Source organism: Camarhynchus parvulus, chromosome 23 (assembly GCF_901933205.1).
Source record: "Camarhynchus parvulus chromosome 23, STF_HiC, whole genome shotgun sequence".
NCBI lineage: Eukaryota > Metazoa > Chordata > Aves > Passeriformes > Thraupidae > Camarhynchus > Camarhynchus parvulus.
In genome coordinates this window covers 1,882,814-1,905,762 of record NC_044593.1, presented here as the reverse complement: position 1 = coordinate 1,905,762, position 22,949 = coordinate 1,882,814, and the positions used below count along the sequence as shown (strand labels likewise).

Here is a 22,949-nt window from a genome sequence, read left to right as displayed (position 1 = left end):
GGTGTCAGTTGCTCCAAAAATATAATTTATTTTATAAGGACCCCACATTTTTGGGTTTGCTCTTCCTCCCAAAAACCCCAATATAAGAAAAGAAGTCAATCAGAGGCTCAGCTGAGAAAATTCCCCCTCACAGCCAGTGAGGCCTTCCCTCAAAATCCCAATTTTCTGTGCTCAGCAAGGTGGATCCAAACCCTTCTAAACATGGATATTGTGAGAAAAACATGGATATTATGGAAGAAAATATGGATATTATGGAAAATTATCCAGGAAAAGGTGCTCAAGGTAACTCCTGGAGCAGCCAAAATCAAAAATGTGTTTGATAGGAGCAGCCTGGCCTGCTCCTAAAATCCCTTCATTTATTCAATGGCAGCCCCACAAAATCCAAATTTTTAGGGTTTGCTGATGAAGGGTGTCAGGATTTTGGGGTGGAAATTGGGATTCTCCCTCCCAAAAACCCCAATAAAAAAGAAGAAGGCAATCAGAGGCTCAGCTGAGAAAATTCCCCCTCACAGCAAGTGAGGCCTTCCCTCAAAATCTCAATCTTCTGTGCTCAGCAAGGTGGATCAAACCCTTCTAAACATGGATATTGTGGGAAAAACATGGATATTATGGAAGAAAATATGGATATTATGGAAAATTACCCAGGAAAAGGTGCTCAAGGTAACTCCTGGGGCAGCCAAAATCAAAAATGTGTTTGATAGGAGCAGCCTGGCCTGCTCCTAAAATCCCTTCATTTATTCAATGGCAGCCCCACAAAACCAAATTTTTAGGGTTTGCTGATGAAGGGTGTCAGGATTTTGGGGTGGAAATTGGGATTCTCCCTCCCAAAAACCCCAATATAAGAAAAGAAGTTAATCAGAGGCTCAGCTGAGAAAATTCCCCCTCACAGCAAGTGAGGCCCTCCCTCAAAATCCCAATTTCCTGTGCTCAGCAAGGCTGGGAATGTGGACAGCAGGAAAAAAAATTAAAATAAAAAAGCCTTTTCCATCTTTCTGACAGAGAAATTAAATTTAAACCCTTGTCTGAATCGCCCCTCGCTCACCCAGGACACTCTGGAACATCAGTCTTGTGTGCCAGGATGGATTTTCTGTCTAAAATTAACATTTCAGCCAAATTCTTTGGGAAAAATCAGAGTGACACACGCAGAGAATCACACATACTCTCAAAAATACAGATTCACCACAGGGTTTAGGCAGTGAGGGTCCTGCTCAAGCCCCCCAGGAGTCAGAATTCCATGGAAAACATCCCCCAAAATCCCTGGGATGTGCCCAAAAAGTGGCTTAAGGCTGTCAGGCTGTTCCCAGTCAGCTCCTCCTCGTGTCCCTGGTTAAAAACCAAAATAATTTCCTTTTTTTAAAGAGTTTAAAAAGGAATTCACATCTCAGGAATTCACATTCCTGGCTGGGGGTGCTTTTCTCACCTCCAGAAAATCCTTTCTGCACAAGGCAAGGCTCTGCTGCTTTTCCTTAGACATAAAGTTGACTTTATTTCTTTTCTTAAAAAGTTAAAAATACAGAAGGTTCAGAAACTGCTTTTCTCCTTGCAGGTTGCAGCTTAAGGAGAAAACAATCCTTCACTGAAATGTTTCTCTTAATTGGCTTTTTTATTATTATTATTATTATTATTATTATTATTATTATATATTTTTCTAATTTTGGGGTTTTTTCCTCTCAATCATCATCACCCTTTTTTTTTTGACAGAGGTTGAGGAGCACTGACTCCACCACTAATTTAATGACTTTTTTTTCCTTTTTTTTTGATTCCAGATTCACATTTCCAGGTGCCAAGAGTCCAGAGAAGAGCCCCCCGCTCACTTCTGCCTTCCTTTTGAGATCAATATTTTGGTTTTTGTGTTTATTTATTGAACACAGCAGTGACCGTTGGCATCTTTGAAGCGTAATCTCATCTTGGGCCGGTATTTCTCCAGATAAAGCAGCTGTTTGGAATTGAAAGCTCCCCTCCTTTTCCTAAAAAAAAAAATCACAAAAAAAGGTGGCTATCAATGGGAAAAAAAAGCACCTTTATACTCACTTCAGGCAGATTAGTTGTAATTTTAATTAGTTATTATTTTTAAATTATTTTTATATTTAATAATATTCAAAATAGATGAAATAATAAATATTATTGAAAGCTCCCCTCCTTTTCCTAAAAGAAAAAACACAGAAAAGTTGGACATCAATGGGAAAAAAACCCCATTATTTTGCTCACTTCAGACAGATTTTCACCTCACAAAATTCAAGATATTTGAGCTTTTTCTTCACATTTTAACACAAATTTTAATGAGATATTATTTATTTTAGGATAAAACTCACAAAAAACCCCCAAATCTCTTCCTTAACAGGTTCAGGAAGGTCAAAAACCACAGAATAAAAGATTCCTGGGGAGGAAAAAAAAAAAAAAAAAAAAAAAAGAGAATTTTCACTTACTGCCTTATAAACTGAACTGCATCCTCATACTTCATTCCACATTCAATGAGAGCAAGTGCGACCAGAACGGGAGCCCTGCAGGAAAAATCAATATTTCAGGGAGATGCACAGAAATAATAAATGGAATCCTTCAAATTTCATCCAATTCCTCTCCCCAAACAAGCAGCTGAAGGGGTTTTTTCCTCTCAGCATTTCCTACAGAAAGGTGTTTTGCCCGATGTAAAATGACTTTTTTTGGAAGGGATTCTTCTTGCAAAGGAAATAAAAAATCAATAGCAGCTCTTTAGCGGTTGGGGTATGAGAATAATTCTGGGTTGTTATCTCACTTTAACCTCATTTTCTGGTTTTTGACATCTCCTGAATGCTTTTGAGTGTGGAGTGAGCTGTGCAGACACTGAGCTATGGCTTTAGAGATATTTATATATTTTTCTTTTTTAACTAATTCTGTCAAGGAGCAGGGAGAAGTAGAATTTTCTGCTTTGGGATCTTCCTTTCAGAAGTCAGTTAAGGGTAAAAAAATGGGGTTTTAACACCCAGGAATCCCCAAATACATTGAATTTTGTCCACTCCACAGTGCAAGAAGCACCTCTAAGGGGGTGTAAAGGATTAAAGAGGTGCCAGAATTGGACAGTTCCTGTGGCTAAAATAAGAAAATTTAGGAGGAATAACTCCCACTGTCACCCTGCACCTGAATAAATACAATTATTCATCCTCCAAGGGTGAATTTGATCAATTCATGACACTTTGAAATCACTGAATTCATGATTGACATACGTGTCCCCCAAGGTTTTTGATCAATTATGAAAGTAATCCATTAATTCATATAATGTATTAATATAATATATTGTATGTCTAGAATAATTTCATAATTAATAATAAAATTAATGAATTAATGTCTTTAAGCTCTTTTAAGTCCCCATTACTTTCATGACACAAATTTGATGTTGGTTTAAATTATTTGGGAGAAAACAGAGAAATCTGGGGTTGTTAAACACCTTCCTGCCAAATAAAGCTTATTATTATATTTATTAAATTTATTCTTTAATACAATTACATAATTAGTTGATTCGCTATTAATAATTATATTAATTTATCAATATAGAAACATTAATAATTACATTAATTTAGCATTCAAACTTATTAACACAAATAATTATTTATTATTAAAGACTATATTAATTATATCGACTTATTGATATAAATTATTAAATATTATATTAAGCTAGCATCTAAATTTATTCTTTTATACAATTAAATAATTACTTGATTTACTATTATTATATTAATTATATTGATTTATTAATGTAAAATTGTCAATAATTATATTAGTTCCATACTTAAATTTATTAATAAACTTACTATGAAATAATTTAATCATTTTAATTAATAAATGTATTTTAGAATTAATATAATTAAATAATTAGTTGATTTTCTATTAATTATTAAATTAATTCTATGGATTTATTAATATAAAATTGTTGATAATTCTATTAATTTCGTATTTAACTTTATTATTTAATATAATGAGCTAATTAGCTGATTTACTATTATTATATTAATTCTATTGATTTATTAATATAAAATGGTTAATCATTATATTAATTCTGTATTTAAATTCATTAATAAACTTAATATGGAATAATTTATTGAATTATTTCAATTTATAAATTTATTTTAAATTTAATATAATTAATTCGTTGATTTACTAGTAACTATTAAATTAATAATATTGGTTGATTAACATATAATTGTTAATAATTATAATAATTTGGTAATTAAACGCATTATTTAATATAATAAATTAACAACAACAAATAGTAATAAATTTAATAATGGAATAAAGAGTAATTTATTAATATTTTTATTATAATTTATTTATAATGTAAGCCAATTTCAAGGCACTGACCTTCCCAGCCCTGCCACACAGTGAACAGCCACGCAGCACCCGGGCTCCTCCCGAAATTTGGTTTTCAAAAGGTTCAGCCAATCCTCCACGATCTGGCTGGGGGGTGGTGCTCCATCATCAAACGGCCAGTCCTGAGGAGGAAAAAATCCTTTAAACCCACAGCCTGCACCAGGGACACACAAACCCTGCTTTTAGTCAATAAAAAAAAGGATAATGAACACAATTTTTTGGGTTTTTTTTTTTCCGGCGGCACAGGAGTTTGCAGGTGGATAAAATGCAACGTTAAATGTTTAACAACCGTTTAATTGCACTTGGCACTGCAGCCCCACGTGAACTCCTCTGCAATAAAGGGGTTTTTGAGGAGAAATCCCTGCCCTTGAAATGCCATTTTATTAAAAAAAAAAAAAAAGATGTGAAAATCAATAGGTATTTTCAGATAAACACGGGAGTGAGGAGAACTCTGCTGGTGGCTGAAAATCCCATTTGTGCCCCAGGCTCTGAGGGGGTGAAGCTGCTCCTAAAAATTCCCAATCCCAGAGGAGCAGCTCCTCCAGGAATTCAGTGAATTCCCAATCCCCTGGGTGGTTTTAATTTAAAAAAACCACTTATATGAGCAGAAAAGTGCTCAAATTATGGCAGAAATTCACATTTTTTGCTGTTGAAGGGGTAGCCCCCATTAAATCCAGGCTATATTAAATATCAAAAATCAAAATTTGGTATTTTTGCTCTGAAGATCCCATTTGTGCTCCAGGCTCTGAGGGGGTGAAGCTGCTCCTAAAAATTCTCAATTCCAGAGGAGCAGCTCCTCCAGCAATTCAGGGAGTTCCCAATCCCCCGTGTGTTTTTAATTTGAAAAAAACAAAAAAAAAAACCAAAAAAACCCCACTTTTATGAGCAGAAAGGTGCTCAAATTATGGCAGAAATTCACATTTTTTGCTGTTGAAGGGGCAGCCCCCATTAAATCCAGGCTATATTTCATATCAATAATCAAAAATGGATATTTTTGCTGTGCTGGCGGCTGTGGCACCCTCTGAAAATCCCATTTGTGCTCCAGAAAATCCCATTCTGAGGGGGTGAAGCTGCTCCTAAAAATTCCCAATTGCAGAGGAATCAAAAATCAAAATTTGATATTTTTGCCATAGAAGCAGCTTTCCATTTTTCCTCACACAACTTTCCTTTCAGGCCCAAGCACAACATCCCACAGTTTATCATTTTCTCGGATGCAGGGAGTGCTGGAGAAAGGATGTAAAGGGGGAAAAACAGTATTTAGTAATTCTTTAGCACTTTTCTTCAGATTATTGTGATGTATTATTCCACAACCTCTGAAAAATGGAAGGAAATTGCTTTAAAAAGAGCCCTCTCCCCTCTTTAGGACTAAAAATCTCTTTTCTGGAGCACTTTAAGAAGAGGTTCTGACGAAATAAAATCCTCTGGAACCTGAAAACAGCACAAACCACCAGAGTTTTCATTCTGAGATGTGCTGTGAGGTGGGAGTTCAGTAAAAAAAAACACCAAAAAATACCAATATAATTTTATATGGGATTAATTCACCGAGCCTGAAGAGTGCAGAGTCCTTTGTTAAAGTACTTGGAAAATTAAAAATATCTGGGACAACACAGCAAAGGGAAAGGCCACAGGAATAAAATCACAAATCAAAATTTGTTCTTTTCCAATAAAAGGTTTTTATGGGATTTTCCAGCCAATCCCACAGTGCTGCTGGGTTATTTTAGGTCTGTGGCACCCCCTGTCCCGGGAAGAGAGGGACAGACAGCAGGATGCTGCTTCTCAAAGAGGATTTTCTGTGTTTAATTGAAATTAAATCTTTTCCTTCCTATCCACACAACTCCTGGGCTGGCCTGAATCAATCGCAGCACTGATAAAACACAGGGACAAAAAAAATTCTGGCATCGGGGATGGAAATGCAGCAAAGTTTTGCAGGATTTTTTCCTTATTTTGAGCTCTGCCACCTCTGGGTTCCTGTTGGACAGGGGAAAAACAAAAAGCAAATTCTGAGGTGCACAGTGATTAAAAACCAGGATTGCACAAAGGGGGAGAGGCAGGAAAGGGATTTATCAATTTTTTTCCTTTTATTTGGAACGGCACAACAGCTCCAGGAGTGGTGAAGTGACAGAACTTTGAGGGGATAAAGAAGTTTTTCTTTAAAAATACTGGAATTAGGAGCTCCAAGGAATTCCAAGCAGCCAGCCTGGTGGTGGCTCCTGGGGGGCACAGAGGGTAAAAAAAAAATCTGATCCAATAAATCAAAGAGTGAGAAAAAGACAAGGAAATATCCCTTGGATCATGGAGATGAACAAAGATACCTGTGGGAGACAAAAAGTACCAAAAATCCTCTCAGGAAAAATATAAAAAATACTGAAGATGAACAAAGCCACCTGTGGAAGCCAAAAAGTGCCAAAAATCCTCTCAAAAAAAAAAATACTGAAGATGAACAAAGCTGCCTCTGGAAGGCAAAAAGTGCCAAAATGCTCTCAAAAAAGAAAATACTGAAGATGAACAAAATCACTACAGCCCCTCTGGAAGGCAAAAAGTCCCAAAAATCCTCTCAAAAAAATGAAAACACTGAAGATGAACAAAGCCACCTCTGGAAGGCAAAAAGTGCCAAAAAATCCTCTCAGAAAAAACAAAACCCTCCTGGTTTTCCTGATTTTGTGCTCCTGAATTTTGTGCATCCCAAGGAATTAAATCCATCCCTGCAGGGAATTGCAGCCCAGCCCCAGGAACAGCTCATTCCCTATTTTCTGCCATCTGGGAAAAAAGAAAACTCTGGAGCCACCACATTTTACCCATGACCCACTCCCGGGTCTGCCAAAACATTTCCATTTTCAGGGGTTTCACCACATTTTTGACCTCAGCAGTGCTAAAACAGACATTAAATGGTGCTAAAAGAGGCACTAATCTTGCCCCAGGCTGTGTTTTTAAATGTTGAAATGTTATTTTTCACAGGCAAATATTAGCTTGAAATAGCGAGGTGTTATTTTCTCAGTTGGGGGTTACTCAATCCTATTTCAGAGCAGCAAGAGGACTTCTGGCTGGAAAATAAAAAGCAGGAATTCATGGGGAAAAGGAGTTGGATTTATCTCCCTCCTGGAGCAGTGCCCTGAAGCTTTTTAGGCTGAAATATCTCCAAACAGGAGATTCTGCTCTCCACACCAGGGCAGAGCTGCAGCAAACCCCATTTCCAGTTTTGGTTTTTTGTTTGGTTTTTTTTTGTTTTTTTTTTTTAAGCAAAGCTTCCTCAAAGAGCAGCTTTCGGTTCAAAACTGAAGTTTTAATTCTTCCTGAGAAGCAAAAAATACTGAATTATTCTAGAAACACAAACTCAGATCCTGGAGAAGGTGGGAATTCCATCCCATGGCTGCCCTGGGAGGAATTTCCCCTCTGGAATAGGAATTCTCTCCCAAGCCCCAGCTTAACTCAGGGCTCAGAGGGATTGCACAGCACAAATTTAATTTAATTTAATTTAATCCTCCCAGCCTCTGAGGAGCGTCCCAGTGTCCTCTGGAAGGAGGAAAAACACAATTCCAGAGGGCAGCCCTGCAAGGAGGGACTTTTCCAACCACGTGGCTGCCTGGAACTGGAATAAAAACTCTGCAGGGCTGGGAGCCAGGAAACCTGACTGACCTGCACGTGGAATTTTCACTGATATGCCACAATAACATTATTTTCTCCTCGCAAAACTGCAGGATTTTTCCATGTTTTGGGTTTTTTTTTTCTGTATGGAAAACTGCAGGAGTTTTGCCACAAAACCTGACTGACCTGCATGTGGAATTTTCACTGATATGCCAGGATAAAAATTTTTTCTCCTCATGGAAAACTGCGTTTTTCCCGTGGAAGCCACAAAACCTGACTGACCTGGATGTGAAATTTTCATTGATAAGCCACAATAATTTTTTTTTCCCCTCATGAAAAACTGCAGGAGTTTTCCTGTGGAAGCCACAAAACCTGACTGACCTGGACCTGGAATTTTCACTCATGTGCCACAATAAAATTTTCTTTTCCTCATGGAAAACTGCACTTTTCCTGTAAAAGCCAAGAAACCTGACCGACCTGGATGTGAAATTTTCATTGATAAGCCACAATAATTTTTTTTTCCCCTCATGAAAAACTGCAGGAGTTTTCCTGTGGAAGCCACAAAACCTGACTGACCTGGACCTGGAATTTTCACTCATGTGCCACAATAAAATTTTCTTTTCCTCATGGAAAACTGCATTTTTCCTGTAAAAGCCAAGAAACCTGACTGATCCGGATGTGGAATTTTCATGGATATGCCACAATAAATTTTTTTTCTCCTCATGAAAAACTGCAGGAGTTTTCTGTGGAAGCCACAAAACCTGGCTGACCTGCATGTGCAATTTGATATGCCCGGATAAAAACTTTTTTCTCCTCATGGCAAACTGCATTTTTCCTGTAGAAGCCAAGAAACCTGACTGACCTGGATGTGAAATTTTCATTTATAAGCCACAATAATTTTTTTTTCCCCTCACGAAAAATTGCAGGAGTTTTCCTGTAGCTGAGCCACGAAAAGCTGCAGGAAGGCTGAGGTGCAATTTCTGCCCTCACAACACCGGGGTGTTATTACTCACTCCAACAAAATAAACTGATTTTATCAGTTACTCTAATAATTCCCAAGTATTGCCTGGAAAAACACTGCCCGGAAGCTCGGGGTGAGCACACACCTCTTAAAAAAACCTCCCTGGGTCAGCCAGACACCATTGCACAACAGCAATGTGAGTGAGCAGGGCAGGAATTCCACCTGCTGAGCTCCACTCAGGGCTCAGGAGGGGATTTTGGGAGGAATTCTTCCCTCTGAGGGTGAGGAGAGGTTTTTGGGATGGATTTCCCAGAGAATTTGTGGCTGCTCCAAAAGAATTCAAGGCCAGGTTGGATTAATCTGGATATTATTGGGAGTTCCCCCCTGGCCATGGTGTGGATGAACTTCAGGGATTCCAACCCAAAACATTCCAGGATTCCATGGTTCCCTCCTGTCACACAGATTTGTGGCAACTCAGGGCTCAAGAAGGAATTTTGGGAGGAATTCTTCCCTCTGAGGGTGAGGAAAGGTTTTTGGGATGGATTTCCCAGAGAATTTGTGGCTGCCCCAGGACTGTCCAAAGGCCAGGTTGGATTAATCTGGAGTGGTTTTTCATTAATTGGGAGTGTTTTTTAATTAATTGGGAGTGTCCCTGGCCATGGTGTGGGTGAGATTGACGGGTTCCAACCCAAAACATTCCAGGATTCCGTGGTTCTCTCCTGCCACAGAAATTTGTGGCAATTTGTCCCCCACAGGCTCGAAAGTGGCACTTTCTATAAGAGCAAAGAGAGGGAATTTTATCCTCATGCTGAAAAAACCAACAGCAAAGCCAAAAAATGCTGAGGGGCCAGAGACAAGGACCAAACCAAGCTTCAACCACGGGGCTGAGCACCAAATATCACCAAAATAATCCCTAAAAACCACACAAAATATCTCAACAAATCCAAAAAAACACACAAAAACCCACTGAGTTTTTTAAACCCACCTTTACCTGGTGCTAAATTTTTTTTTGGCCATGCTGGACCATCCCCAAGCACTGAAGAGATCCCCACAAGTTCTAGAGATGAAAAATTCATATTTTTAGCCAGTTTTAAAGGCAACTCACTAGAACTTGGATTCCTTCTTTCTCGATTGGAGCTTGATCATAAGTGGCATCACAAACTCGCACCAAGGTTGTCACCCCGTACTTCTTCAGCTCCTTGGAAGAGAAAATAAAACACCTGAGCACTGAATAATGAGAAATCTCTTTTTATCAGCTAGAAAAATCAACATTTTCCACATTTTCAGGGCACCAAAGTGAGTGCACGTGGAAGGATAAAATTTGTGAGGAAATTTAAAAGGGACAGAAAAAAATGAGAAATGTTTCTGAGGGGGGGAAAAAATTGGAATTATGAGAGGAAAATCACAATTATGAGAGGAAAATTGCAATTATGAGAGTACTAAAATAGCTGCTTAAATGCTCCATGCAGCTTCTTCTCCTCTTTAAATAGAAGCCTGGGACTGTTTGCTTCAGCCAGTGTTGACATTTGGAGGCAGGGAGGAACAGAACACACGCCCCACCACGCTCCAGCCTCCTGGCAATGCACTAAAAGTAGCACTCGGGGCCAGATAAAGAACCAGAGGATCAAACAAAAGCTGCTCCAGCTCACTCTGAAAGCTCAAAAATCAGAATTTCCACTGCTGTTTGGGGCTGAATTGCACCTCAGAATTAGCAGGAATATCCATTGCAGAGAGTGCTGGAAAAGGGAGGAAATTCTAAATAAAAATTCTCAGTAATTGGGGTGTTAGAATCCTGGATTATGAGAATTTTAAATGTTCTGTGTTCAAAGGCACAGACCCACAGGAGAACCTAAAGTTGTAGAACAAATTAATTAATTTGCTCTAAAATTAATTGATAGTACTAAGATTACAAGTGTGCAATATCACAAAGTAAAGAAACTTTAAGATTTTAGAATATAAAGATAAATATGAAGCAAAACAGAAGTTTTAAGGTAGAAGCAATTTGCTTTTCTTTACCTTCTTCTTCATAGATTTAAGTGATGTTTTGTAATTAGACAAACAAATCCACATTACAAGCTTCAAAAGATCAATTATTGAGCTAAAAGGAAAAAAAAATCTAAGTATCCTTTCTTAATTAGACACTGGAGGTAAATAACTCATCCTGTGAACCTAAACTTAATTTGTATTTCATTTTCTGAGGGAGGAGAAAGCTCAGCTCCAACTCTTAACCCAGCAATGGTTGATTTATTTATTAAAAACAGTGTGTGGCTTAATGAAAAAGAACATTTAGAGTCACAAAATCAAAATATTTTTGTAATGGGGTGGTTTGGGTGGGGACACCAACCTGACCTGGGACATTTCCAGGGATCCAGGGAATTCCCTCCCAGGCAGGAATTCCCTGTATTTTTAACCTAAATCTTTCTGTTTGAACCCATTATTAAGTCCAGGGATGCTTTGATGGAAAAGGGGATGTGTTTATATCCCAAAATTGAAGCTCATCCAAGCCAAAAAATGCAAGAATTCAGAAAATAAAATACCAGTGAATTCTCTCCTGATACTGTGAGGAGTATGTGAAAAATAAAGATCAAAAAAAAAAATCCTTAAATTTCCTTCCAGAGGTGAGGAAGGAGTGGTCAGCAGATTCTTGGACAGGAATTTTGAAGGATTTGGGAATTTTTTTGGACTCATTTTTGTCCAAGGAGTAAATCCTTGGTGGCAAGGTTTGTATCTCAAAATTGAAGCTCATCCAAGACAAAAAATGCAGGAATTCACAAAAAAATCAGCAGTGATTCTCATACTGTGAGGAGAATGTGAAAAATAAAGACAAAAAAAACCTTAAATTTCCTTCCAGAGGTGGGGAAGGAGTGGTCAGCAGATTCTTGGACAGGAATTTTGAGGGATTTGGGAATTTTTTGGACTCCTTACCTCGATGAACTTGCTGAGGGTTGCATTGGTTGGGTTGTGAGTGATCAGGAAACGCAGATTTTCATAAGTAATTTCCACGGGGGCTGGACGGTTCATAATGGCAAAAAAAAAATTTGTGTGAGGGGCCAAAAAAAAAAAACCAACCCAAAAAAAGAAAAAAAATCAAAATAAAGGGGGAAAAATAAAAACAAACAAAAAAAAAAAAAAATCAATGACCTTGGAAACGTTTCACAGCAGAAAACATCAAAAAGAGCACTAATGCGCCTGGGATTGATCAGAGCTTGCTTTGATGGGTTTGTTCCTCAATTTTTGCTCCTAGAAAAAAGCAGGTTTGCTTCCAAATCCTCAGTTGCTGGCGGGGTGGTATCCTTCAGACTCCCCAAATTCCCAGAGCAGAGCACAGGCAGGGCAGCCTGTCCTACATGGAGGCACTGGTGAGGTGAGGGCAGGGCTCTGTCTCCTCTTGGTTTGTTCCTGGGCCAGAGTCGGTGCCAGGAATCTGCTGCCAAGGGCCAGGAGAAATCCCATAAATCTGAGCCGGGTCCCGGAGTCTTGGGAGGGGTAAAAAAAATTTAAAAAAAAAAAAAACCACAAACCAAAAAAATGGGAATCGTGGCAGCACAAAGAGGTTGGGGAGCCCCCTGAGCTCACTTGGCAGCCAGGGTGCTGTGCTGGGCCTGGCAGAAGTCTGCCCTGACGCTCAGAATCGCCATAAATGTGCCAAGGATCCTCCAACAGAACACCTGCAACGGGGGAAAAACACAGGGAAAGGGTTGGTGAGGGCTGTGCCCAGAGTGATCCCCCCCTGAGGAACTGAAATTCAAATTATCATTAAAAAAAAACCAAATAAATCAAAGTCCGGATAGGTTTAATCATAAATGTTGTGAATATTCTCTTGGGATTTGTAATTCCCATTCCTGGAATGGGGGAAAAACACAGGGAAAGGGTTGGTGAGGGCTGTGCCCAGAGTGATCCCCCCCTGAGGAACTGAAATTTAAATTATCATTAAAAAAAACCCAAATAAATCAATGTCTGGATAGGCCTAATCATAAATATTGTGAATAAACCCAAATTAAAAGAATAATTTTAAAAAACCAAATAAATCAAAGTTCTGATAGGCTTTAATCTTAAATATTGTGAATAAATTCAAATTAAAATAATAATTAAAAAATTGAAGTCTTGATAGGTTTAATTGTAAATATTGTGAATATTCTCTTGGGATTGTTGTAATTCCCACTCCTGGAATGGGGGAAAAACAAAGGGAAAAGGGTTGGTGGGTGCTGTGCCCAGAGTGATCCCCCCCTGAGGAACTGAAATTTAAATTATCATTTAAAAAAACCCAAATAAATGGAAGTTCTGATAGGTCTAATCATAAAGATTGTGAATAAATTCAAATTCTGCTGTGCCTCTGCTCTCTGAACAAAAGCAGCAGCAGGAGCAGAAGGAAAGGCTATAATAAATAAAATAATATCATATAATCAATTTTTCACGTATTTCAGCTCCTGCTAGCAGATAAATTTCACCCAACTCGAAATATTCCCCCAGAAATTTATCAAAGTGACGGCCAAATGGTCATTGAGCAGCAATAACTTTTAGTTATTCTCAATTATTTCAGTTATCACCGTAATAACTTGGGGTTCTTCTCTGCCTTATCTCTATTTACAGACCTGGCCTTTAAAAGCAGCCCCAGTTTGAAAAGGCAAAATTCCAAATACAAAATTCCAGCAATAAAGGATGGAACAAAGCCATGACATTTAGGGGGGGTGAAAATGAGAGTTATCCCCAAAGCAGGAGTGAAATATTCAATTAAATATTAAATTATCAATGTGGTTTTTCAGGGCTTTTAAAAATAACGAAGGCAAGGAATTGCTGCTGGAGCAATTCTTTATTTTTTTTTGAGGGGAAAAAGGCTGGAATCAGGCAGGAATCACAGAAATCACAAAGCCACAAGTGGAGGGGAAGGTCAAGGTGGCAGAGCTGAGTGAGGATAATTAGCAATAAATTAATTAAAACCACCCCATCCCAGCTCAGGAGTGCCCAGTGTTTAATGAGAGCCTCACTTGTAAATTAAACACCACCAAATTTTCACTGCCACAGAGTCAAAAATCACCCCAAGAACAGCAATTATTCCCTTCAAGCACAGCTTGGAGTGCCAAAAATGATATTAATTCGCTTGCCAGAGGCAAAGGAAAAGCTGTTTTCAATCACCTCCCCTGACCTCACGCTCTGAGGGACTGAAATCCAAATTTCCACCAGGAATCCTGGAATGTTTCATCCACAGGATGGAAGAATCCCCTCCAAACACATCAAACCTTGATCAATTTATTCATTTATCAATTCATTCTCTCCCAGGTCGTAGCAAATTAAGAGGTGAAAGCCTAATTAAGGCTAACAAAAATGTTTTTTATAAATAACTGAATGGCAGAATAAGGAGAAAGGAGAATTTCCATTCCTAGATTTTTCTCCTCAGCACCAGATTTCGTTGGAAGAGCCTCATCCAGAGTTCTTTGTTCCATCCTTTATTTTTGCCCTGGAAGTTGTATCAAACCAGGGTCATTTTTGAACCAAAGAGGGAATTTCACCCCAATCATTTCAAAAGGCGGTTGGACAAACAAAATTCACCGAGTGATTAAAAAGTGGAATATTTCATTTCCACCTGTGGAAGGAGTCAGCAGCTCCTCTGAAAAGCAGGAGTGACACCAGCTCCCCTTCCCAAAGGAATATTCCTGGAGCATTTAATTAGCTCCCAGCTCAGGAGTGATTAAAAAAGGTGTTTTTAATAAAACACTGTATTTAAGGCTGAATAAAGTTATTTCCAGCAGGATAAGGAGTTGATGTAGCACACAAGGCTAATTTTAAAACTTTGGGTTGCTGACAGATGTTGAGTTTAAATAGAAAAATCAGGCTTCTAATTAAGAAAATTAAAAATTTTGTTTACAATCAATCCAGGTGTGATCTGAGCAACCCAGGTGTGATCTGAGCAATCCAGGTGTGAACTGATCAATCCAGCTGTGACCTGATCAATTCAGCTGTGATCTGAGCAATCCAGGTGCCACCTGATCAATCCAGGTCCCACCTGATCAATCCAGCTGTGATCTGATCAATCCAGGTGCCCCCTGATCACTCCAGGTGTGATCTGAGCAATCCAGGTGCCACCTGATCAATCCAGGGGCCTCCTGATCAATCCAGCTGTGATCTGATCAATCCAGGGGCCACCTGATCAATCCAGCGGTGACCTGATCCATCCAGCTGTGATCTGATCAATCCAGGGGCGCTCTGAGCAATCCAGCTGTCACCTGATCAATCCAGGGGCCCCTGATCAATCCAGCGGTCACTGATCAATCCAGCTGTGATCTGATCAATCCAGCTGTGAGATGATCAATCCAGGTGCCCCCTGATCACTCCAGGTGTGATCTGAGCAATCCAGGGGCCACCTGATCAATCCAGGTGCCACTTGCCCCATCCTGGTCCCACTTGCCCCATCCAGGTGTGATCTGATCAACCCAGGTGCCACCAGCCCCATCCAGGTGCCACCTGATCAATCCAGCTGTGATCTGATCAATCCAGCTGTGATCTGATCAATCCAGGTGCCACCTGATCAATCCAGGTGCCCCCGGCCCCATCCAGGTGCCACCCGTGCAGGTGGGGAAGGATTTTGGGATTTTTTAACTGAACACACGCTCAGATCCCTCCCCTCACTCCCAGCCTGATCCGAGGTAAATCTGAGAGGAATTTCTTCTCGAATGGGCAAAACGAAGCTGCAAACCTCTGGGAAAGGCAGGCATTAAGCAGCATACGTTAATTAAGGTAACATCTGATCAGGAGAGAAATTAATTCCTGGCCTTGACAGGAGCTGGAGATGGCTGGGAGTGAAACCCCAAACATCCACAACCCCCAATGTAGGATTCCTAAATCTGAGACTCCAGCAGAGCCAGCAGCAGCCCAGGGGAAAGGAAACCCAAGGAATGACAGCGTGAGGAATTCCCAGCTCCACCGAAAGGAGAGAGGGGGAGAGGAACAGCCCAGAACAGCTGCAGCCTGCAGGGATTGCAGGGATTGCAGAACAGGATCCCCCTGGAAAGGGCACCGGGATCCCCTTTCCAACGCCCCGGGGCACAGGATGCACAGCACGGCTGCTAATTTGTTACTCTCAATCCAAAGGATCCTTGGGAGGGCCTCAGGCAATCCCAAATCATTCTGTTCCTCTAGGGGAGAATGAGAAATCCCAAATCATTCTGTTCCTCTGAGGGAGAATGAGAAATCCCAAATCATTCTGTTCCTCTGAGAGAGAACAATCCCAAATCATTTTGTTCCTCTGAGAGAGAAGCAATCCCAAATCATTCTGTTCCTCTAAGGAGAGAATGAGAAATCCCAACTCATGTTGTTCCTCTAAGAGAGGATGGGCAATCCCAAATCATTTTGATCCTCTAAGGGCCTCAGGCAATCCCAAATCATTCTGTTCCTCTAAGGGGGAATGAGAAATCCCAAATCATTTTGTTCCTCTAAGGGAGGACAAGCAATCCCAAATCATTCTGTTCCTCTAGGGGAGAATGAGAAATCCCAAATCATTCTGTTCCTCTAAGGGAGGATGAGCAATCCCAAATCATTCTGTTCCTCTAAGGGAGGATGGGCAATCCCAAATCATTTTGATCCTCTAAGGGCCTCAGGCAATCCCAAATCATTCTGTTCCCCTAGGGGAGGATCCACGTTGAATCCACGAGCTGCTGGATTTTCCTTTTCTGTGAAATCTCTGGAATTTCACACGTGAAATCAGCCCCACAAACGGATCCCATCAGATTTCCATCCTGCCTCAGGATTTTGGCTTTTCCTGCCGCTCTGCCCATGCCAGGTTTTACTTCCCCTTCCTCAAAATTCCCCTCTCTATCCCTACACTACCAAAAATATTTCACCTGCACCATTTTCCACGCGAAACAAACCGGAGACCTCCAAAAGGAGCTTTCAAACCTAAACCACAAATCAGCCAAGAAGCAAAACCAAAAATCTTTTCTAAGACATCCTCTCAAGGAGGAAAAAAAACCCCTGGAATTAAACGGTTCTGGGTGAACTCCTGGCTGAAGGAAGCTCGCTCAGACTGACACGTGCCTTGGAGAGGGGTGAGGTCAAAAAAATTTCACTGTTCCACCCTGTCCACCCCCGCGGGCGGCTGCAGCTCCCTCCCAGTCCCTCCCAGTTCGGGGCTGACTCACTCGTTTCCTCTGCAGATACGGATCTGCCCCAGCAGGAACGAGAAAGCCTCAAAGAAGCCTCGAGTGACACGTCAGGAAATGGTGACAACTGTCACCTGCACAGAGGGAGGCAAAGCTCCCGAAGCTGAACGGGAATGGATGGGAAAAATCACACTGGGAATAGCTGGACACTGCCACAATTCTTCTAGGAAAGTGCTGCATGCTCTTCCCTGTTCATGCTGCTCTAACAGTGGGATTATTCTTTAAAAAAAAAACCTTCCCCACCCATCATTTAAGTTTTTAAAGGACATGTTTGAATGGTATTTGCATTCCGTACCCAAAAAGTTGAAAGTTGTTAAAAGTGTTTGAAGTCAAAGTTGTTTAAAGTGTTTGAAGTCAAAAGCAAAAAGCTCTGCTAAAAAAAAAAAAAAAAAATTAAAACTTGAGCTCCAATCCTGTTTAAGCCACGGAATTATATTCAAGTGAAATCAAAAATTACTTTCAGCAATTTGTTTGCGACATCAATAAGTCCTTCCTAAAAACCAGAAGGCTGAGCTGTCTAAGCTGGGCTTTGAAAGCAAGGTCCTGCCTGATCAACAGCTCAGCCCAAACATTCTCACACCAAATATCAAACCCGGCAGCAAAAGCCCATTAACGAGTGGAGCAGGACTTGAAAGCAACTTCAGAAATCACCCAGAAAACACAGAAGCTGCAGAGCTGAGTCACTTGCACCCTGCTCATCTCCCTGATTCGAGTTTCCACGCAGCTCTGCCGGCTTTGGAGCTGAGGAGTTAAAGCAGGCTGACAGCTGAGCCTGGGGCTGACTGATAAATGTCACTGCCCTCCACAAAGTCCCAATTGTTCCCAGGCACGGCCCATTCTCAGGGGCACAGCTCGGTTTTCAGCAAAGAGCTGAACTTTTTTATTTTTTTTTTAAGAGAAACAAGGGGCAACAAAAAGCTACAAGTAACAGTGGAGCCAACCTGGAGAGCTCTGAGGGCTGGGAAAGGACATTTCACACTCGCTGGGCCCCTCACAAAAATCAGCACAAAGCCGTGAGATGATACCAGGCATTTGAGATTTCTTATTTAAGAGGTGTCCCCCAAAAAAGAGCAAGCTCCAGGGCACGGGGCTGATTTCCAATGTTCACAGGAGCTGCCAAAGGAACCCAGAGGCACCCACAGCACCCACGCCAGGAAAACCAGCACATCCTGGACACTCTTCCTTTCCCCTCAGAAAAGTCACCCCCATGCTTGAACACACAAAAAAAACCTTCACAGATCACCTCGAGGCTCTCCTTTTCCACCCCCCAAAAAATCCCCAGCTTTTATCAAACTTGTTCCCCATCCACACAGGAATCAGTAACACCCCTCTGCCCCTGAAAATGGTTTTTTTTTTCCTCCCAAAATACGCAACCCACAAACATAAATTTGGAACCACAGCGTGGCTCGGGTGGATTAAAGCATCTCTAGGTGGCCTTGGGAATTAATTCCACATCTTCTCTGGGAATTCCATCCCTCATCACCTCACAGGGAATTCTTCCCTCACCTCCAAATTTCTGTCAGTGTATTTTTGGGGTGGGAAAAGGAAGCCTCGAGGTGGTCTGTGAAGGTTGAAGGGTTTTTTTTTTGTGTTTCGGGCTGGAAAAATGTTCAGGACTGAGGGGTGACATTTCTCAGGCTGGAGGGGGCAGGAAAGGAAGGGTGCCCAGGATGTGGAGGTTTCCCTCTCACCCTGGCATTCCCTCTCTCCCTGGCACTCCCTTGCCCTGCTCCTTTCCCTGAACCCCCTGGATCTGCTCCACAGGGAGCAGCCCCGGAATTCCAGAGGGGGCAAAGTCCAGGCAGGAGCACCCTGAGCTCTGCCCTGCACTGCACCGAGGAACAGGAGGATGGATCTCTGCAGGGAATTCATCTCTCTGAAGTTTATCAGGTGTTTTACTTTTTTTTTTCATTAAAAATCACAACTAGACCCCGAGTAAGACGCACATTCCTCGCTGTGCATCCTCACTCCTACCTTAACTCCAGCTGAGTTGATTAAATCCAAGTATTTCTACATGTTGAGTCATAAGGAGACAGAGTTTTCTGGCTGCTGCTAGTGGTGGGGTTCTCTTTATTTTTTTTTTTCCTAATTTTTTTTTTCCTCTCCTTTAAATCCTAACTGCAGTTCTGAGTCAGACCCTGCCTGGTTCATTCGGGGAGTTTCGAGACGAGTTTCCATTTATACAGGCGCCTTTCAAAGCCAAATTTCTGCCTTCCTCCTCCTCCTCCTCACCCCGAAACCAGCAGAGAGCACACACTGCCCCGGGAGAAAACGCAGATCATGACTAATCACACCCAGGAACCATCATGAGACAGAAGGAAACCACTTCCAGCACTTCCCCGCAGCCTCACCTGGCCTGCAAAGCCCCCAAATCCCCAAAGCTCAGCTCCTCCTCGACCCAAAGCACAGCCCCGAGCTGACATTGCCCAGAAATCCTCCCCTCCTGACTCAGACCTCCCCGCAGGTCACTCGCAGGACTTTTCCCGAGGCGTTGCTTGTCCCTTTTTTTATTTTTTCCCCAGCCCCAAATCCCCCAGGGCAGCCCTTTATCCAGACAAACCGGCCCCACAGCCCTGCCCCCATTGCCACCCCAGGAAAACCACCACATCCTGGACACCCTTCCTTTCCTGCAGCCTCAGAAATGGCAGCCCCCTGCTCCTTCCAGCCCTGAACGCAAAAAAAAACAAACCCCTTCACCCTTTACAGATCACCTCGAGGCTTCCCTTTCCCACACCCCAAAAAAATCCCCAGCTTTTATCAAACTTGTTCCCCATCCACACAGGAATCAGTAACACCCCTCTCCTCAAAACACTGATGAAAATGTCCCCTAACACCAGGTTAAAACTCCCAAAAAACAGATAAAATCCCCCAAAACCAGGGGCAAATTCCTCCCAAAAACCAGGTGCAAATCCCTCTAAAACCAGGTATAAATTCCCCCCAAAACCAGGTGCAAACCCCTCATAAACCAGGCGCAAATTCCCCCCCAAACCAGGTGCAAATTGCCCCCAAAAATCAGGTGCAAATTCCCCCCAAAGTCAGGTACAACCCCCTCAAAAACCAGGTGCAAAGTCCCCCAAAAATCAGGTGCAAATTCCCCCCAAAGCTAGGTAAAACCTCCTCTAAAACCAGGTGCAAATTCCCCATAAAACCAAGTACAAACCCCTCAAAAACCAAGTATAAATTCCCCCCAAAACTAGGCCCAAATTCCCCATAAAACCAGGTGCAAACCCCTCAAAAACCAGGTACAAATTCCCCCCAAAACCAAGTACAACCCCCAAATTCAACCCTCCTGCAGCCTCCCCGTTTCAATCCCCCAAGAAATGCCCCCCTTCCTGAACATCCCCCCAAAACCGTTGCAAGGTGGGGACTTGGGGACCCCCACGTCCCACAGGTGAGGGGGGACCCCCCAAAGCAGCCCTGCAGGGAAATGGGACCCCCAAAGCTGCGGGTCAGGGCCACTGTCCCCAACCTCTGGACCCCCAGTGCAGCCCCCCAAGCTCAGGAGGGACCCCACAGGTCTGAGCTGCCCCCAAAGCCCCTCCTCGCACGCAGGGAGCCCTCAAAGCCCCCCAAACAAACCGCACAGGCCGGGGATTTCCTCCATAACAGGAAGGAGTCCCCGAGTCCCAGGCAGAACCTCGTGGAGCCCCAAATCCCCCTCCAAAGGAGCCCCTGAGCCCACACGGAGCCTCCTGCACCCTCAAGCCCACCCCAAACCAACGCCTCAGCTCCCTGCAGCCCTAAAACCCTCCCAAACTGGCCCCCAGAGCACAAAACCCCCTCCAAACCACCCACAAGGGCCTGAGGAGACTCTCCAGGCCAAAGAGGCCCCCTCAGAGCAGGGAATCCCCTCCAAACACACCCGGGATTCCCCCCCACGTTCCCCAGCTCCGGGGCGGCGCCTCCGGCCTCCCCCTCGCTCCCCTCCGTTCTCCCGAAGCCCCTGGGCTGCCCCCTCACCGTGGGCATTGAGCGGGCCGGGGGCCGGGCGGGGTCGGGCAGGGTCGCGGGCGGGCGGCGGGGCCCGTGACGGGGCTGGGGCTGCGCTGGGCCCGGTCCGGCCGGAGACACCGAGAGCCCGCGCGCCGCCACACGGCTCCTCGCGCACAGGCCGCGCCCCCCCCCTCCCAGCCCGCCGCCCCGTGGTACGGCCCGCCCCTCACACCCACGGCCGCCACAGTGGTACGGTCCGCCCCCACACGCCCTGGGGCAGCGCGCTGGGCGCGTCCATTCCGGGGGAATGGGAATGGAGGGCTGCGTGAGGAACTCGCAGCACTTTGGGGTGTCTGGAGGGGCCTCCAGGGAAAGCGGAGGGAGATCCTTCGTCACGTAATGCAGTGATAAGACAAGAGGCTAGGTATTAGGAGGAAATTCTTCCCTGTGAGCGTGCCGAGGCGCTGGCACAAGGCGTGGAATGCCCCGAGCCTAGAATTGTTCGAAGCCAGGTTAGATAATACCTTGAGCAACCCGCTGTAGCAGGAGGTGCCCCCTCTTCAAACATCCTTCCATCCCGCTGCTTTTATAGCAACCCCCCTTATAGCCAATGATATAGGCCTCTTCCCCCCGCTTTGGGCATTGGTATAGCCCGGGGCGACTCGCCCTAACCGTCCCCAGTCACCCTTGGTACATCCCGGACCCCCCCGCAGCCCTCCCACACTTGGACCGGCCCTCTGACCGCACGTGCACACGGAGCCTTCCACGCCAGCATCCTCCCCCGCCAGCGCAGTGGTACAGCCCGCTCCTCCCCGCTGCCGCCAGTGGTTCGGTCCGCCCGGGGGGTTCCCACGGCTTCCGCTTCCCTGAGCCCGCGGCGGGACCGGGACCGGGATTTGGGAACCGGGAGCGGGATTGGGATCTAGCAACCGGGATAAGGGATAAGGATCCCTTGCTTCCTGAACGGGCTGGAGGAGATGTGCGATTTCCCCAATTATAAACACTGCTGTCTTCCCATTTCCCATGCTCTGACTGTCGAATTATTAATAGAGGGCTGTGTTTTATATTAATTTAAGCAGCTGCAGTGCTTGGAATGTGTGCTAATGAAGTGCTGCCTCCACACACAATAACAGAAACCCCTGCAAAAAAGCCTTTTTGCATTTATAGAATCATGGAATACCTCAAGTTGGAAGGGAACCATAAGGGCCACCAAGTTCAACTCCTTGCCCAAACCCATCAGGGAAGAAACTCGAAGAATCATCCATGAACGGGCAAAACTGAGGGTGAGAAAAAAGGAACTAACAAACCTTTGTCCCTCAAAATACACAGAGAATCTGCTCAGTGCCACTTTGCTGAGTTTAATGGCTCTGCAAAGTTCTAAGTGGAGTCACATAAACTGTGATAATCATAGGCCTTAGGGCTCTTTCCTTTCCTTCTTCAGCACTGTGATAAGAGCAGCTTCGTCCTTCAGGGACACCGAGGGCTCGTCCCCAGAGCTGGCTGTGCCCCATAGCACCGTGAGGGCAGGCTCAGCTCCCACAGGGCACTGCTGGACTCTGGAGGCCGGGGAACACGCAGAGCCCTCAGAGCGGCACTACCCTGTACCTCAGGGCAGCGCTGTGCCCCGGGCAGGCCAAATCCCGGTCCCCACGGCCCGGTCCCGGTGCCGGTTCCCGGTTCCCCCTCAGCCCCTTCCCGCACCTCAGCGCCGCCGCCTGGCGGGAATGCGGAGCGCGCATGCGCGGCACCGTCGGGGCGCAGTGCGGTCAGAGCCGCCGGTTCGAGTCCTGCGGTCGGCGGTTCGCGTGTGGTCGCGGGTTCGAATCCCGCCCGCGCTCCCCGTGCCATCATCGGCTCCCTCACAACTTTGATTTTATGATTCTATTTACTCTACTACAGTTTTGGGCCCCCCAAAGGCTCGTGAAAGGTCGAAGAAAATGCCTTGGCTGGGGGAGCTGGGTTTAGTCTTAAGAGGAGGC

The 22,949-nt window shown here is 43.8% G+C and overlaps 1 protein-coding gene across 1 annotated transcript; it reads right to left on the bottom strand.

Moving 5' to 3' along the window:
- Nucleotides 1-1,636: 1,636 nt before the first annotated feature.
- On the bottom strand, nucleotides 1,637-21,151 carry PTP4A2 (protein tyrosine phosphatase 4A2). The gene is made up of 6 exons (XM_030964694.1): nucleotides 20,998-21,151; nucleotides 11,810-12,552; nucleotides 9,990-10,082; nucleotides 4,333-4,463; nucleotides 2,427-2,501; nucleotides 1,637-1,967 (listed from the first exon to the last, which is right to left on the bottom strand). The coding sequence occupies exons 2-6, from the start codon at nucleotides 11,903-11,905 to the stop codon at nucleotides 1,859-1,861; spliced, it is 504 nt and encodes a 167-aa protein (XP_030820554.1). The 5' UTR covers nucleotides 11,906-12,552; nucleotides 20,998-21,151; the 3' UTR covers nucleotides 1,637-1,858.
- Between the last annotated feature and the right edge of the window lie 1,798 nt (nucleotides 21,152-22,949).

What these genes read in the sequence shown, in the direction of transcription:
- PTP4A2 (XM_030964694.1), bottom strand. Translation starts at nt 11,905, where the DNA reads ATGAACCGTCCAGCCCCCGTGGAAATTACTTATGAAAATCTGCGTTTC. An exon ending in CCCTCAGCAAGTTCATCGAG is followed by an intron (nt 10,083 to 11,809) that starts GTAAGGAGTCCA and finishes TTCTCTTCCAAG; the next exon opens with GAGCTGAAGAAGTACGGGGT. An exon ending in TGTGTGGCAGGGCTGGGAAG is followed by an intron (nt 2,502 to 4,332) that starts GTCAGTGCCTTG and finishes TTTTTCCTGCAG; the next exon opens with GGCTCCCGTTCTGGTCGCAC.